At 31.9% G+C, this 14,818-nt stretch overlaps 1 protein-coding gene across 2 annotated transcripts in view; it reads left to right on the top strand.

Moving 5' to 3' along the window:
• LOC124537936 (carbonic anhydrase-related protein 10) overlaps positions 1-11,763 on the top strand; it is a 65,273-nt gene extending 53,510 nt beyond the window's left edge. Inside the window, exons 7-12 of one of the 2 annotated variants that reach the window (XM_047114907.1) lie at positions 865-931; positions 1,513-1,667; positions 2,070-2,207; positions 6,794-6,839; positions 7,590-7,675; positions 10,695-11,763. In XM_047114907.1, coding sequence (XP_046970863.1) covers positions 865-931; positions 1,513-1,667; positions 2,070-2,207; positions 6,794-6,839; positions 7,590-7,675 — 492 coding nt within the window. In that variant the 3' untranslated portion in view covers positions 10,695-11,763. The remainder of the gene's footprint in view (positions 1-864; positions 932-1,512; positions 1,668-2,069; positions 2,208-6,793; positions 6,840-7,589; positions 7,676-10,694) is intronic. The other variant, XM_047114908.1, reaches the window with a different exon arrangement.
• The last annotated feature ends 3,055 nt before the right edge of the window (positions 11,764-14,818 follow it).

The raw sequence follows: 14,818 nt of genomic DNA, 5'->3' as shown, positions 1-14,818 counted from the left end.
TTTTTTTAAATTAAATAATTAAATTAATACTGGGCGCATTGTTTCCATTCCACTCGGTCATAATAAGAACAGTAGATAGTAGTATTTAAGCAGCAATATTGATTTTTTTTCATTATTTTTATAAACTTATTTCAATCTTAAATAGGAAGACTATCTAATTCCGTTATTTAAACCAAAATGGACGTTATTTAAACCAGCACGTGCGTCACAGAAGACTGCTATCAGTTGAATGAAAGAGTATTATGTAACTCATAGCTAACTTCTCTCAGTGTCGACCGTCACCGTACACCGTACATTAAGTCAAATCAAAGTTAATTTAGGAATACGTTTCTATTCTCATTACAATAAAACAACTGTCCTAATCCTGTCCACGTGGAATAAAATTAATTATATCACAAGCAATTCTATCTTACAAATTTGTTTAATCTTTTAATAACTTAGAGTATATTTTTAGAATTAAATTAATTTCATTTTTTACTATACTAAGTATTACTCAAATTTTAAATTAAAATTAAATGAATATCATTTTTTACTAGACTAAATATTACTCAAATTTAAATGCTGGCTTGTATTATGTGCTTATATATAGTAGGACAATTAATGTTTCTATTATCCTGTGCAAACCATAAATGTACAGCAAACATATAAATTTTCAAATACTTAATTCGTATTTATAATTCATCTCGTTCTGTCTTACTAGAAGGATGAAGGAAAACATCACATTGTGTATCAGAAATTCTATATATGAATAAATCAGTCTACAATCTAGCAACGTGGTGACATGAGCTCTAATCGCTCTACGGCATGATGTAACCATTTTAATAAACAACCTCTCCAAGAATTATATACAAGATTTGTTTCTAGATCGGCGAACCAACGAACAAGGAATTACGCCTTATAACCAGCGCCTTCAACAAAGTAACGTTCAGAGGTAATTGGAAAAAGATCTTTAATGATTATTAATATTAGGAGATTACGAGTATTAATTATTTTTTATCATTTATTTTCAAATCATCACATAATAATTGTTTTCAATATTGCCTAGATGAAGTTTTGCGTATACGCAAAAACGAAATCGTATTTGAATCATGATAAAAAATATTCATCGTGTGCTATTATCCTGCAAACAATAATTGTATTGAAATAAATTAATATATTATAATAACATTTCATACATAGGTGTATGTATGTACACATGATATTTTGTCAGTGTGGACGAAACGGTCTAAGCACTTAAGAAGAAGTTTTGTTGATTTTTTTATTACTATTAAAGTTATTAATTTCGGGATATTTACCATGGTTTTTTATAATTGTTCGTTAGAGCTCGGTATTTCGACATTATCTACGAATGTCTTGTTCGCGAGACTGAATGAGCGAATCGAGCTCCACGGAACAAAAATAAAAAACATAGTTAATATCCCAGAATTAATAATAAAAATAACCATGTTAACTTACAATCTTATATTTATTATTACTTTTTTAAAAGTTTCAATTTATTGCGACTGATTTCAGGTAGTTCATACCCGATCAAGCATCTACCTCTCAGTTCCTTACTACCCAATACCCAGCAGTATTTGACATATGAAGGTTCTACAACTCATCCGGGTTGTTGGGAGACAGCCGTTTGGATTATATTTAATAAACCTATCTATATATCTAAACAAGAGGTTAGTTTCGTTGTATTCTTAACATACACTTTAGAAGAAATATTATATTTTATTCTATGTATATTATATTGAGTATTCAATGGTTAGACTGCGTGCATCTTAACCAATGATTGCGGGTTCAAACCCAAGCAAGCACCACTGAATATTCATGTGTTATGATTCATCTCGGGCTCGGTGGTGAAGGAATTCATCATGTGACGTTTTCAACGAAATTCAGACACATGTGTAAACACGAAAATGCACCAAACCATCTCCTCAAATTCACTCAGTGGGAAATTTACAGGCTGTTACTATACTATACTGTACTCAATCTTGTTCATTATTTTATCAAATCTGTAATTAACGTTTTATTTACATATGACAAGTAAAGCAATTGAAATTATATAAGTATTATTTGTTTAGATGTACGCAATACGGCGACTGATGCAAGGTTCCCAGCTGACTCCGAAGGCGCCGCTCGGCAACAACGCCAGGCCGGTGCAGCCGCTTCACCACCGCACCGTCCGCACCAACATTAATTTCAACAAGCAGGGAATGCCGGTTTGTAGCTGTCATGATTACTTCCTCCTAACCGATACTCATCCCCATTAAATATATCCTCTTATGCTTGAATAAAAAGTATGTTTGTAAATGGTAGAAATAGATACTTGGTGGTAGGGCTTTGTGCAAACCCGTCTGGGTAGGTATCACCCACTCATCAGTTATTCTACCTCAAATAACAGTACTCAGTATTGTTGTGTTCCGGTTTGAAGGGTGAGTGAGCCAGTGTAACTACTGGTACAAGGGACATTGTATCTTAGTAGATTTAGGGAATAGTTAATATTTCTTACAGGCGTCATTGTCTATGGGTGATGGTGACAACTTACCATCAGGTGGCCCCTATGCCTGCCTGCCTGCCTGCCTGCCTGTTTAAGATTAAGTTTTACACGGTTTTTTTCATAGATATTTCTATCCCGACATATGTACGTTATATACGATTATGATGGTGGGCGGGCATATAAGCCTGATGGTAAGTCACCACCACCTAAAAGCATCGAAGTTGCAATAATTATTCACCAAACTCCACAACACCAAACAACACCAATCTTGGGAACTAAAATGCATCCGTAATGCATATTGTCAAAGTAATATTTTATTGAGTAATACTTATTAATTAATAACATTTTATTAATTTATAAAAGTTTTTTCAATTGAATTTAATTAATAATACTACGAAGTATTACTACTATATAGTAGAAAAACTTTGGAAAAAAGCTTGAGAACGTTAGAAAGAGAGTTAGCAAGATAAAATGATTTCCCCTTTGTAGTGTATCTGAGAGCCTGGGCCGATCGGTAATGGTTTAATGGATAACGCTCAAAGACGCCTCAAGATTCAAGAATATCATTACAATATTTATGTTCGTTTATTGTTTATTAGAAACAGAATAAGAAAATCAATAATGTTGGATACATTTTTGTTTTAAGAGCCGATATGGTCTAGTGATAATAGCGGGTTCAAACCCAGATAAGTACCATGTGCATAATTTGTGTTTATGATTAATCTCGTGCTCGACGGTGAAGGAAAACATCATAAGAAAACCTGCATGTTTCTAATTTCAATGAAATTTTGCCACATGTGAATCCATCATAGCGCATTGGAGCAGCGAGGTGGAATATGTTCCAAACTTTCTCCTCATAGGCAAAGGAAGCCAGTGGAAAATTTACAGGCAGACAGTTGTTGTTGTTGTTTTGCACAAATATGAATTTTTGACGACCTCCTCGACCTGGTCGAGTGATGTGTACACCGGTTTTCATGGGTACGCCACTCTGAGGTCCTGGGTTCGATTCCCGGCCGAGTCGATGTATTGTCATTAGTTTTCTATGTTGTCTTGGGTCTGGGTGTTCGTGTTACCGTCGTTACGTCTGATTTTCCATAACACAAGTGCTTTAGCTACTTTCATTGGGCTCAGAGTAATGTATGTGATGATGTCTCATATATATTATTATTTATTTAAATTTTTTAAAAGTTTATTCAAGTCCGTCTGGGTAGGTACCCACTCATCGCCAAATAACTGTACTCAGTATTCAAACTCAAACTACTAATATTTCTTACAGAGTCATTGTCTGTGGGCGATGGTGACCACTTACCAACAGGTGGCCCATATGCTCGTCCGCCAACCTATACCATAAAAAAAATAGTTTTTACCACTTTTTAACGCTATAACATAACATATATTCCAAATCTTATATCTGACTTCATTGTTATTAAGTCGAATACACAATAGTAGTTCGTTTCCTTGTTTATAAGATTGATGGACCATAAAAACTTCTAACCTGTTATCAGCTAGTTGAACGAGTAGGTTCAAACCGATCCCCGCATTGTGTTTATTTGTGTTTAGTAACACCCATTCATTCAGTTCTAGATAACGTTGGGGTTTTGAGAAATTAAGTGGAACGCTACGTAAAGCTATCAGCGGAGGTGATATTTAATTTCCTCGTATATTACTTAGGCTTAGGGGATTATATTGTTTATCTATTACATATATGCTTAAGAATAATACTTAAGCCTTCTATTGATTTTTTACTATTGCATTGAACACCGTTCACGAATTTCTTTATGAAAGTTGGTACAAGAGTTTCCTCAAAGGCGTAGTTCTTATATTGTCATCTATCTTTCTTCGTTATAACTCTTTGTTATAACTCACTATTAGATGGCGTTTCAGTTTTTCAACCCGATTATCCTACCAGTTTTAATTTACATCTCTTATCAAAAACAAAACGTCGAGTTTTGCTAGTAACAGTAGCTACTCAGTATTGTTGTGTTCCGGTTTGAAGGGTGAGTGAGCCAGTGTAACTACAGGCACAAGGGACATAGCATCTTAGTTCCCAAGGTTGGTGGCACATTGACGATGTTAGGAATAGTTAATATTTCTTACAGATTCATTGACTATGGGTGACAACTTTCCATCGGGTGGCCCATAAGCTCGTCCGCCAACCTATACCATAAAAAAATATAGTTATAGCAGAAAATAAGTTCGTTAATCCAGTAAGCAGCTTACATTAGCCATTTGTTGTTTTTTGTTTTGTTTCTTTATTACCATTAACTGTCTTGTAATGTGTTGTGCAATAAAGTATTATAAATAAAATAAAAATTCAAATTTGAACCCAGAACTTTGGAATCTGCGGCCATTTATCCACAAAACCAACGAGATAGTGGATAAACGAATATAATCCGACTTAGACCGTCAAAAGTTATTCCTTTTTTTGGTCAATAGTAAACTCTTATTTACATGTACTCTTCTTTACTTGCATGGTCAAGTTTTGTAGGCATTTTATAAACAATGACAGACGTATATTTATGCGGTACTATATATTATGCGTAGCTGGCTGGAAATGGTTAACGTTATAATTAATACAATATTTATTAAAAAAAAGAACTGTTTTTTTTCTCGACGGTATTCGGTTACTGGTTGATGCATATAAACAAGTAGTTCTATTATATCTTCGCTTGACAAATATTTTATTTTTCATTATATTGTCCTTTGTAATGTATCCAGCTCACGACATAGTGTCTTAAAGATTTTGTCCCAGCTTTGTTACAATTTTTTAATTAGCGTTTGCAGGATAAAAGGCCTTCGTGCTAATTACTTTAGTACTAACTTTAATTCATAATGCGTTGTAGTATCTCATTATCTTTCAGATTCTTCCACCTTTGCCTTTATTACGATTTCCATGTGGTTTTATTTTATAGTTAGTTTTTCAATTTTATTTTTTTACTGGTTTGATATCTGGATTTTTCTTTGGATTCTTTGGATTATGAAAGTTGGTGAATAGAGTGAGTCTCTGTTGGCATATACTCTTGTGTATATGGCCCAAGCAATTAGATAGTATATCTTGGCAATGATTGCTGTAAAGGAAATCGGTTTCAAGGAGTTGATTACATAAGATGGTGATGAATCGGAGAGCTTGACCAGGATTTTGGATTTTGTCTTGGATAATAATTTTATCTATAAGTTGGGAAATGTCAACGAGTGTAAAAAAAAAGAAATTCAAAAATAGAAAATTATCACAATGTATGTCTAACGATACACGTAATTGTTTGTTTAAAAATAATAAGTATGAAATAGATATTTTAACATTGTCTTTTGTTTCAAAATGACCATTTGTCGTTCACATAAGGACCCCAATATAAATGAAAATAAAATGAATTAATTTTAAAACTAATAAAGATATTAATAAATATTGAAATGTTTGTAATAACACAAAAAATAAAAACAAAGTTCTTTAAGTGTATCAAATTGCTTTTAATGTTGTATTTTGTGTAAATTGCCAGCGTCTCAGGCTTAGTTCCTTCGTTGTTACGACACAAAATATAATTTGGGAGACTCAATTAATTAACTTAACACGGCGCTGTGCGGCTCCTACCTACCATTCCGCTAGACACAGCCACTTGTAAATAAATTCTTCTTTGCTTACAAGATGCTTCTACATTTAAAACGGAATAAAATGTCGTTAATAATAATAAAATAAATTATAATATTACATTTTTATTCTTAATTATATTTTAATAAGGCAGCTTAAAAACATTTTTTTAAATAATAATTGTATATTTGGACGGATTGGATGTTTATTTTGTCTGGGAAGGTATAAGTTATACCGTCCACTGTAGTGAGTATTGTGTCTCGGTTATTTATAGTATATAAAAGAATATGTAGGTAAAAGAATATGAAGGTATATAAAAGAAATAGTTGCTAAGGTTAGTGGTATATTGTTGATGTAAGGAATGGTTGCCAATTCTATGGACTGTGATGACAACTTTCAATCAGCTGCTTAAACCGCCGTCTGCCTTCCTATATTTAAAAAAATATATTTATATGTTTTATCAATTAAAATTTCAAGATTGTATCAACATTATTTACAAAAGGTAGTTGATCTATGATTTTTACAAAACCTTTACGAGAAGATTCTGAATACACTTGTACACATGTATATTCAATAACCCGACATAGAAGAATTGGTAAGGCAACGAGATATAATAATTAAGGGACCTCTTACAGAAAAAAGGAGGTTTGACCAAAATTGGAACATCTGGACTCAGATACAATTTTTTTCGTACAACTTTTAATATCATTTTATTCTTTTTACAGGTTTCAAGCAATTGCCCCGACATGTATCGCAACATGCACTATACAGGTATTTAAAGCAACACCTCATTTGTACCCTATAACATGCACGTTAATAATTAGCATGAATTTAAATTTCTTATTAGTCTTAACGAACTGGAATCTTAAATGTACAATATACGAGAATGTGGAATGATTTTTATCGCATTTTAATGTTTCACTTTTGCACGATACTTAGATAAAAAAAAACAACAGTTGATCCACCGACAAAGTTTACATCATTATCTATAACTTTTCTTACTGTATATATAATCAATAATCATCAATCAATGTATTAAATTATTGTAGGCACGAGTCGTAATATCTTGAGATTAAATCGCTGTATAATATTATCCTGGTGGTAAAATACTCAGCTCGATTGTCAGATGTCCTATAGATATTTTTGTCATTGTTATTATTGTATTTGGTTTCTTCACAGACATGTCTGTGCCTTTGGTAAATTAGACTTTCATTTGTTTTTGTTTTTTTTTTTAATTTAAATTTGGTTGTTTATAAATAACATTATTTTAATGATATATTGTATTATAAGCAATATAAATGTCTCTCTTTAAAAGACGAACATTCGGAATTAATAAAAAGACAATTTTCTGTCTAAATTAAGAAACATCTAAGTTTCAGTGATATTGGATAATGAAACTACTTTCTACTCTCAATCATTTTCTACACACAATTTAAACCATTTATAGATTTTTCGTGTTTTATCTTCTAGCAGTAATTGTTTCTTTCAAATAACCATGTGTTAACTAACTTTCACTTTCAGCACGTTATTCCCGCAAAGCACGTTCGAAAAAAAGCCTTGCATGCAAACGAAAGGGTGCACCAAAGAGAGCATGTCACAAAAAATAGGTATCTCTAAGCACGTGCAAATTATTTCGCGGCTTTTTTGACTAACCAGTTCGCGCCGTTCAGTGCTTGGGACTGAATAAAATGCATCAGTGCATAATCGTTATTAATACCAAAGCCATTTTTTGCATGATTGTACACTTAGCAATAAAGAGCTTGTATCCCAACAGTATGCCCAAAGTACGTAATCACTTTTGTAGATATGTGTGGACAGCGGTATATGTAAGTATTGTATGTCTGTAGTAGAACCTGTTTATCAATTATATTTGTAATAAATTTTAAAAAATAAATGTTGCATTTATTTTCAAGTTTAATGCAAGTTTAATGTAAATGTTTTTTTGCTTACAATATAAATACCTAGCAATTGCAACCGAAGAAAGAATAAAGATGAACGAACCTTAGATGGGATGCTGATGCTGGGCCGAGATGGTCCAGTGGTAAGATCGCGTACATCTTAACCGATGATTGCAGGTTCCAATTCAGGCAAGCACCAGTGAATTTTCAAATGATTAATTTGTGTATATAGTTCATCTCGTACTCGGAGAAGGAAGACATCGTGAGGAAACCTGAATTTGTCTATTTTTAACGATATTTTGCCACACGTGAATCCACCAGCACGCCTTAGACTAGCATGGTGGAATATGCTCCTAATCTTCTCCTCAATGGGAGCGTGGGTCTTAGCTCAGCAATGGGAAGTTTATAGGCTGCGCATGTTATGTGTTATTCCAAGCCTCAGATTAACGTATTTCGCGCGTTTTCCTATTAGCTATTTTATGCACTACAAGCAGTTCTTAATTGATATATCTTCATTTATACTACAATACTATTCCTATAAACTGCTTAAATCCACTTTAATTTTATTTCCAAATTTCGTTGACCTTTTAAACGCCATCTTATCTCAAAACCATAACAAATATCATGTATTATTCATTCCCTCGCTGATATCGCATCAGTTCGATTTCAAATGCTTTTTATTCGGCTTTTGTTCTCTTGTGGTTGAAAATAGACTATATATACATAAGCTGATAAAATGATTTAATTAAATAATAGCATTTGTTTAATCGATCACTGTAGCGATATTAAATTCCATGAAATATAATTTTGTAACAATAAAGCGCGATCCGTTTTCACAAATACTGAAACCGGATTACGAAATTAACACTTTAAAAACAACGGCAACGTTACTCAGAATTAAAGCATGTTTTGAAATTATAAATTAATCCGAATACCATTGTTGTGCGTATTATAATTTCGTGTGAAATTATTGTTTAAAAAATTTTAATATCGCCGGCAAACGTCGATGATTTCACAAATTAGTTTCGGCTGTCAAAATATTATTAATCACGATGGAATATTTTCGTGCGTATCAAAATTATGCAATTAATATGTACGCTGTTTCAAAGATAACATTGAAATTTTTTATACGCCCGTGCTAGTACTGCATACAACCTACCTTTTATAGTTATTGTTTTGCTAAGTCGCTTACTACGATGATCTTGCTAGGACTAAATCTAATGTAATGTTAGCTTGGCTGTAGGGCCGGCTAGTCAAGGTATGTTGGTTCGTGTAGGTAAGGAATGAAATATTTCTTATAGCGTCAGTATCTATCTATATATAATATATATATTATCTATCTATCTTGGCGATGATCACCAGGTGGTCGACTTGCCAGTCTTGCAACCTATATCATAAAAAAATATGTAAACAATATAATTATTTTAAGGATTCAAACAAGGTAATGTCTTTTACTTGGTGGTAGGGCTTTGTGCAAGCCCGTCTTAGTCTTAGTTGCTAAGATTGGTGGAACGTTGACGATGTAAGAAATAGTTAATATTTCTTACATCGTCTTTCTCTCCTCGAGCTTCATTGTCTACTGGTGATGGTGACGACTTACCATCAGGTGGCCCATATGCTCGTCCGCCAACATATACAAAAAAAATGGAATAAATTTAACCTCAAATATATATGTATATACTTCGTAGGAAGGTTTGATAATTCAAAAACCTTGGAATATTGAATAATTAGGCATAGTTGATATAGACAAAAACCTAGCTTGAAATTTGGTCGTTTATGATGATTTAGAACTAGACAGTTTCATCTTTTCCCTTCTTAACAAAGACGTCACTGTTCTATGAACAAGTGGTGGTACTTTTGCATCTAGGGTAATTAAAGATCCATGTAAATCCATGTACAATATAATTAACAGATGTTCTTTAATTTTACTCAAAAAAAAACACGCAGACTTGAAAAAAGTATTCATCGTTGTCTAAATATGCGTATTTTCGCAATATTTCTAGGTTTATTATCAGAATAGAAGGATTTTATCATATAAGTGTATGTATGATTGCTTTCATTTGTGTGTTTGTGTTGGAAAATTATAGAACTACAAGTTAACCTTTTCACTTCTCTCATAATTTTTTCTCAGAAGCCATTATGATACTCGACAACTGTGATATTTTAATATTTTCCATATGACAAGAATGTACAGTCAGAGTAATAAAACCTTCGTCAGTTTTCAAATTCAATCCTTTATCAAGTTTAAGACTCTTAGTACCTTTTACATCTAAACATCAAATCATTGCGACGCAATATGTCATTCTCGATCGGTAAAGCAGATTTTATCGCTCACACGGAGCACACGAAAATAGATCTTAAGTTGACGTACCTTTTCTTACCCCGACTGTACCATAGCCATTGAAGATTGCTTTAAAATTAAGCTAAAATAATGTAAATTAGGTTTGATCAATAAATAGAAAAAATCTGAATATTCATTTCGAAATTTAAAATTAAAACTCCATTGTGAACTGTCAAATCGCCTGCATATTATAAACGGTTATCTTAATGTTAAAATACGTTGTTATTTAAAATTTATTTTAGTTTCAATAAATATTTATGTAAATATGACACCAAGTGGCTTATCATATTATTTTAGCAATAGATATAATATATGTTATTTTGCGCTTCGAATTATTATTTTTTTCTACTGTCATTGTTATGTTATTTATTTTTATTCAATCCACAGCGACTCAGTGGCCAAGGGAACACAGTATGCGGTATAGAAGTGCGGAAGACTTGGCGATGCTCTCATTGAACTAACTAAACTACTTGGTCTCCTCAGTCAGAATAATCGAAGACCTTTAAACATGTACTCATTATATTAATTTCAAATTAAAAAAAAAACTTTATAGAAACCTATGTTATTTCTAAACGATTGTTGCATTTGTAAAATTATATGTGTTCTATTTTTAAATTTATTTCTATCTAAATGATTTAAAATGTTACAAGAACGTTATTTTTTAGAGTCTAATAAAGTTTTAAAATGTTTCGACTGTATTAATACGCAGTAGAGAACGCTTTTGAGTAGTTGTAAAACGTCAATTGTATAGACAATATCTCCACTAATAATATAAACAAATTACGTGACCTATTGATTTATGAAAAAAAAAAAAGTTACAATAGACAAATGTTGTCATAGTAAAAAAAAGCTTATTAATAATCTAAAAAAATCTTCGCTAAATTTACTTGTAAATGTTATATATAATGAGAATGTATATACATGTAATATATAGTTAAAAGAATATCGTAATTCGTCCACAAAATTGGAATGTATTTAACGCAAATAAATTTAGCCCTTAAATGAATCGCTTAAGAGTTTATTTCGAGTATCAGAATAAATTAGACGTTGACGCAAAAATCTCAAAAGAAAATTAGTTTAAATTGATAGTATACGTAAAATATAGTGTAGTTTTTCAACGTTTATAATATACTGTCAATTGTTTAAGCAATTATAAATAAGCGTGAAGTATACAAAGTAAAGCTTATGAATAAATTGGTATCTTATATTAGAAAGTAAATAAAATAATATACTCTTTATATCAAAACTCCGGTTGAGAAAGAAAGGATTTTGTAAAATTTTATTTTTTAATATTATCGTTAAATAAGCTGCTTGTATGCGTTTAAATAAACATAGTATTAATGTATAATGTAGTGAATGTTACCAGTAATGTACTTTATGGAATTTCATGTTGTAGTATAGAAGCTGTGTTGTCATTGCGTAATGAGTTATGAAAATAAAATATTTATCATGAGATATTAAATTTTGTTTTATTTTAAAACAATTAAGCGCTTTTTGCGCTGGAAAAACCGATTTACGCTGATACCTACTGGCGCTTGAATACACTATAATAAAGCAGCAGTACCAACTTCCTGTCTTCAGGGCTTCACGGTATCCAGATTTCGATTGAAATTTAATTTTAAATTTAGAATATAAATAACAGTTTTTTGTTTGAATAAATTGTAATAGCTCCTGTTATTTGGTAGTAGGGCTTTGTGCAAGCCCCTTTGGGTAGTGGGTAGGTACAACCCGTTCATCAGATATGCAACCGCCAAACTGTAGTACTCAGTATTTTTGTGTTTCGGTTTGAAGGGTGATTGAGCCAGTGTAACTATAGATAGGGACATAACATCTTATTTTCCATGGTTGATGGCGCATTGGCTATATAAGGAATGAACAATATTTTACAAGGTCGTTGTCTATAGGCGGCGGTATGCACTTACCATCAGGTGGTCTATTAACCCACCTACATATATCATTAATAAACTATTTTCACGTCTTTTCTGATTCATCCAACTGGCTGACTTATATCCATATTGATGATGTATGACTCAAATCAATATATGGAATATATTTATACATGTGTAATATAATTTATATTATTGTGGTGTGATTTACATAATACTCATTATAATACTTCGTTGATTTTTTTTTCTATCATGGTTTTAATTTTAATGTGCCTACATAATACAAACATATAAAATATATATAATCAGTTTTTCCGCTTAATCAGGTATTAGTGTTTTCTTTTTAAATTAAATATAATAAATTCGTAATCTTTTAATTCACATTATTGGACGTAATATTCAAAACAAAATTAACATTTCGTGTAAAATTTTAATATTACTTTGAAATTTATAATGAAATAAAACTTTATTGGGTAAAATTACTATAATAATATAGGGTTGTTATTTTTCGTATTGAGTAAGTTGAACCGTTCTTTATTCGATTGTGTTGTGTGAACAATGCATACTGGAAAATCTAATGTTTTAAACATAAAAAAATTTATATTTTAATTTTATGAATGAAAAAATAAAAGCTTTAACTTATGCTACGTGATACGCCATTATTCGGCTCACTAATTTAGCCTTTAGGCTTTTACATAACATATAATTAGTATTGTATGAAACGTACAGTAATCACCGGCTCAGAATACAGATTCTACCGAGAAGAATCAACACGAAACGTACACACTAAAACTTACATTTCTAATCACTTTGCACAACCATTCTGAACCAGCTTACGACAGCGATTTTTCCGAACCGATACGACTTGGGAACCTTCAAGAAGTAAACCTTCCTTAAAGGCTGGCAACGCATCTGCAAGCCCCCGGTGTTGCAGATATCCATGGACGGTGATAATTACTTTACGTCAGGTAAGCCTCCTATTCGTTTGCCTTGTATAACATAAAAAAACTTTAAATAACAATACTATGCTATTATAAAAATATGCTATTGCTTTTGGTTGGCGGACGAGCATATGGGCCACCTGATGGTAAGTGGTCACAACCGCCCATAGACAATGGCGCTGTAAGAAACATTAACCAACCAAACATTAGGTGCCTAAGTGCTTATTAAATTAAAATTACATTTAAATAGACCATAGAGTATTTATATAATAATTAAAATGAAATAATTATTAGCCTTATTTAATTTAAAGAGAGATAAACGCGTTGATATCCAGTGCCTCGTATAATGTCGTAATTCAATAGCATATGCACAGACGAAGCCGGATGTTCGGCCATGTTCCACACCGTCGGTTTCCTTCGGAACTACGCTTCGCCATGCGCCGTTGATACTATTAAATCAATGATGTTTGTAGACATTTATCGATATATATTTCATGGCTTTAAGGAGTACCAACCAACTGTACTGCTCGATGTACTGTGAATTTTCTAGAAGGTTTTTTAATCAAATATAGATATTAAAGAAAACAATAAGTATATATATTTAAGAAAACTAAACATGTAAGTGAGAAATAAAGAAAACACTTTGATAAAGTATATGAAAAATTATATCTAATGGATTTCTATGACAGCAGTATGGAGACTGATTTCAATAATTATGAAGAAGCTATAATTAAATTTTAAATTCGATTTTTATTTATTATGATTGATGATATTCCAATAGCATTGCCAAAGTGCCGTGTCGGGTTCATATTCTTTCAGTGTCCGCAGCTTTTGCGCATAAGTCATGCGCAGGCGCAAGAAAGTACGTGTGACATATGTATCTTCTTTGTAACATTTAAAATAAGGTATAAAACAATATATTAAGATCGATTTTGGTCTCGGCAACTCGGTTTTAGAGAGATAAGCCAATTGCGCAAGAGCACGCTATAGTGCACATATGTGTTTCCAACCAACTTTACTCTCTATCCCCTCACTTCAATAATCCGATGAAATAGTAAATGTGTCAAATTGCTCTCTGAGATACTATATATATAATCTTGTTGGAATAAACAAGCTACATCTGCGTCAAGTCACACAACTTCCCTTTAAAAAAAAGGCGGGAGATTCGTAGCTGACACATTGAGATCGCGATTATAATTACTTATTACGGTGAGAGTATTGATGGTTATTTGTGTTGTAGACTAAATGTTTTTCTTTTGTGGTAGATTGATTATTTTTATTTTAAATTAAATATAATTGTTTTAGAGGCTAACCAACTTCCTACATCTGGTTCTAAAAATATCTATTTCCAGAATCGATTTTATTCTGAGAAAAATCTAATGTTATTGTTTGTTCCGATCCGGGAGTTGAACCCTGATCCTCGAGAACTCGGGAGTCTGTAGCCTTTTAAGTTACCTATTAGACCTACAAGTATAATAAGTAAAATTATTTCTTTAATATAAAAAATAAAATATTCACTACTAATTGAACAATTGTTTAAATCAATAAAGAACGAAAACCACTTAAAATATTGTAATATTTTTCAATCTCAGTTTCTTAATTTTGTTTTTTTATGGTATAGAATGGCGGACGAGCATATGGGCCATCTGATGGTAAGTGGTCACCATCACCCATAGACAATGAC

This window comes from Vanessa cardui, chromosome 19 (genome assembly GCF_905220365.1).
Source record: "Vanessa cardui chromosome 19, ilVanCard2.1, whole genome shotgun sequence".
NCBI lineage: Eukaryota > Metazoa > Arthropoda > Insecta > Lepidoptera > Nymphalidae > Vanessa > Vanessa cardui.
Note: the sequence above shows the minus strand (reverse complement) of the source record. Positions and strands in the feature narration are given on the sequence as shown.